Raw genomic sequence first — 3,891 nt, 5'->3', positions numbered from 1 at the left:
GTTCTTCTACCTTTTCCTTGGGGAAATTTTGCTTCTTATTTGCTACTAAGAAAATGGCGTCCATCTTTGCCAATGGTTATGTTAGAACTAATACCCGATATTTTCAGGCTCCCGCTAGAGGGCGTACTCAAGCGTTGCGATCGCGAATAAAATCCTCTAGGAGTCCCTCCAGTTTACTATTGTTAAAAAGGTTTGATGCTTATGCAAGTATTAGTTTAAGTAATTACATAAATCGTACCATGCGAGCTAAAAGCTATTCAATGGAGATATAATTATGCACCGAACTGTTTCCATGGAAACTACTTGGAATGTTAAAAAAGATAACTTATTTCTTTATCTACTTCAATAGAACAGGTATCAAATAAAAGATCTCTTACCTTGTTCTTCTACCCGGGTCGGTCCGTACCTAAATAAATTAAATCAGTGACCACAAACTCAATAAATATGCTAAATCGAATTGGTTAACATATGTATATTAACAGCACTAAACACTACAAAAACAACATGATCTTTCCAACGACAGTAACATAATCAAACTAACTAAAAATTGTTGTTCTTAGAGAGTTCTAAATCTCGTGGCGCCATCTATTGGTTCGTTTTCTAGCAAAGGAAAATGGTATTCTGTTTTTAACACTCCCCCTTTTGAGTTTCGGGGCATGTTGAACCGAATCTCAATACTTCATTGTCCAAATCTGGATGGTGGGCGAACAACACGTCCAACTCTGGTAGTAGCAGGAACTGAATCAGGAATGTCCGATGATGTTCTTTCTGGCTCATCTTTGGAAGTCACTGGCAGCTGATCTTCGTTGTTGAGATTCTCCTCGTCTAGTTATAATGGGCAGAGATTTTGAATTGGTCTGATCAGAATTCCGGATTTGGTCTTAACTTTGGCTCTTCTGATCAGTCCATCTATACTTGTGTAAACTGAGAGTATTCTTCCCAAGGGCCAATGTATTCTTTTGAGATTATCATTCCAAATCAAGATGATATCTCCAACTTTAGGATGGTATGTTGGTTCTCGAACTGTCAGTCTATGATGTAGCTGACTCAGATATTCACTACGGAATCTTGCTCGTAAATCTGTCATCAGTCTTCTTCTATACGCAAGTCTTTTGTTTAATTCCGTCTTGTCAGTTAGCTTTAATCTATCCAAGTCCGTAGTACTACTAGTACGAGTGTCTTTCAGAAATAAATCAGCTGTTAAAGGACATAAATCATCGGGATCATCGCTAACATATGTTAAGGGTCTTGAATTGAGTTGGCTTTCACAATCACACAAAACAGTTTCAATTTCCTGGTAATTTAAGGATGTATGACCTAGGACCTTCCTCAAAATTCTTTTCAAAAGTCCTATTAACCTCTCAAAAAATCCTCCCCACCATGGAGCAGTCGGAGGTAGGAATCTCCATAAAATTGGAGAAAAGGTTGTCTTTAGTCTTTCTAGGTTGATATTCTTCAGAGAGTTGTTAGTTCCAATAAAATTAGTCCCATTGTCGGAGTAGATAATTGACGGACGTCCTCTGCGCGCGATAAATCTTCTTAAGGCAAGTATGAAATTATCTGTTGAAAGTGATATCAATAGTTCTAAGTGTACTGCCCTATAAATCGCACAGGTGAAAATTGCGATCCACACTTTCTTGTTGTCCTTCGTAAGCAACGGTCCAGCAACATCCACTCCCATAACTTCAAAAATTGAGGCGTTTTTTACTATGTCCTCCGGGAGCATTCCTTCTGGTATTTCAGGTCTTTTCACATTAAATCGTTGACAAGTTATGCAGGTTTTCAGTACCTTTTTTACAGTTCTTCTAGCTTTTAATATCCAATAATCTTCTCTCAGAGCTACCATTAAAGATTTTACTCCAGGATGTCCAAGTTCTTGGTGTTTGTGTAAAATAAGTCTCTTAACAACATGATGATCAGATGGTAAAATAATTGGAACTTTAAAGTTTTCATTGTCTTCTCGCATAATGATTTTTGTTTTAATTCTCACAAGTCCATTAGCGTCTGTAAATATCGACAGGAGCTTCAGACTCTTCAATTTTTCGCCTTGGAATGAGTCTTCTTGAACCCTTTTCAAGATTTTGAGTTCAGCTTTAATAAGCTCTTCTACAGATAATTTTCCTGTTTTCTTACTGCTTGCTCTGGAATTTTCAAAAAATCTATATATCCAGCCTGTAATTCTGATTATTTTCTTGTAGGATGATATGTTGTTGTAAAATTCGTCATCTTTCATATTTAAAGATGATACAATGATTTTCTTCTTCTCGGCATACACTATTTTTTCATCAGGAACTAGATCAAAATTAGGCCAGTTTTCTCTTGATTCTTTAAGCCAAGATGTTCCTTCGTGCCATTGTCTCTTCAATAGGGTTTTAACTGTGCAACCTCTTGAAGGCAAATCCGCTGGATTTTGGGTTCCCGGAATAAACTTCCAATCACTAGCTTTTGAAAGTCTTCTAATTTCGTCAACTCGATTGGATACGAAAATCGCCCAAGGGCCTTCTTTCCTTATCCAATAAAGAGCGTCCATGGAGTAGCTCCAAAAAAATGTTTCAATATCTTCCAATCTTAAATCCCTTTTGTGTTGGCGCCAACTACCTTCATTAATATTCGGATACGGCGGCGAATTTTGTAATTCTTTCACTCTCATTAAATCAGTCTTTTCTTTAGCTATCAACTGCTTATTCAAAAAATTAATCAAATCAGTTAAAGAATATTTTTCTCCGAATTCTTTATTAAATTCAAATATTAAATCGTTTGGGATTGACTTAAGTATAACGGGGGATAATAAAGTACTAAAAGTATCTGATGAAATACATAACGATTCTAAACTTCTTATATGGATTTGTATTTTATCAAATAATTGCCGAAAATTTTTTACATCACCAGAACGCTTTAAAGGGATAATTTCTAATAATTGACTCATGTGGTTGTTTATCAATGTTTCTTTTCTTCCGAAGCGCTGTTCTAGCAAATCAATAGCTTTAACATAATTTTCTGAGGAAATAGCAAAACCTCCTATCGTTTCTAAAGCTGTTCCACATAGATGAGCTTTTAAATAGTTAAATTTACTGACATCATCTAACGATTTGTTTTTGTGTATCGATGTTTCGAAAGAGTTCCAGAGTGTGAGCCAATCACTTATATTTCCCGAAAATTTCGGGATTACTATCTTTGGTAATTTTATATTCAGCATTTCTGGTTTCGTTTCTACTTCCACTTCGCGATTAGTAGTAGGAGCTATATGTTGGGGAAAATTGAGAGGTTCCCGAATATTTTTCTTTTGATTCAAATTACGCAAACATTTATTAGCTTTAAATCTCCACGTTACTATCTTTTCACGGTATTCTTCTGCAGTTTCTAATTCTTTATCTAAATCCTCAGATTTAAACAGATTTTCTAATTCAGAATCAACTGTTTTGAGAGACTCGAATTTATCATTTAATTGTTCAATAATTAGTTCAATTTCGGTTTTTTCATCAGTTATTTCGTTTTTTTGAATTTCTGATTCTATCTTTGAAATTAGCTTAGTAACTGATGTTCTTAATGTAGTGCGTTTCTTTTTAAGGAGCTCAATGTTTGTGGCCATTTTAGAGCTATTATTATTCCAAGTATTTTCAATTCCAGTGTCCATTTATTTTTATAACACTATAAATCAAATTTATAATAATAGTTCTTATTTTATTAAAATACGAACCGATAGTGCCGGCTGGGATGCCATGTTAAAAAAGATAACTTATTTCTTTATCTACTTCAATAGAACAGGTATCAAATAAAAGATATCTTACCTTGTTCTTCTACCCGGGTCGGTACGTACCTAAATAAATTAAATCAGTGACCACAAACTCAATAAATATGCTCCATCGAATTGGTTAACATATGTATATTAAC

General features: G+C 34.8%; 1 protein-coding gene across 1 annotated transcript; it reads right to left on the bottom strand.

Moving 5' to 3' along the window:
* Window positions 1-679: 679 nt before the first annotated feature.
* LOC139426389 (uncharacterized) lies at window positions 680-3,589 on the bottom strand. Its single transcript, XM_071185141.1, has 2 exons — window positions 916-3,589; window positions 680-825 (listed from the first exon to the last, which is right to left on the bottom strand). The coding sequence occupies exons 1-2, from the start codon at window positions 3,587-3,589 to the stop codon at window positions 680-682; spliced, it is 2,820 nt and encodes a 939-aa protein (XP_071041242.1).
* Window positions 3,590-3,891: the final 302 nt, after the last annotated feature.

The sequence above is a fragment of the Parasteatoda tepidariorum genome, chromosome 1 (assembly GCF_043381705.1).
Source record: "Parasteatoda tepidariorum isolate YZ-2023 chromosome 1, CAS_Ptep_4.0, whole genome shotgun sequence".
NCBI classification, from domain to species: domain Eukaryota; kingdom Metazoa; phylum Arthropoda; class Arachnida; order Araneae; family Theridiidae; genus Parasteatoda; species Parasteatoda tepidariorum.
The sequence above is the reverse complement of the archived record's forward strand: the minus strand, read 5'-3'. Positions and strand labels throughout refer to the sequence as shown.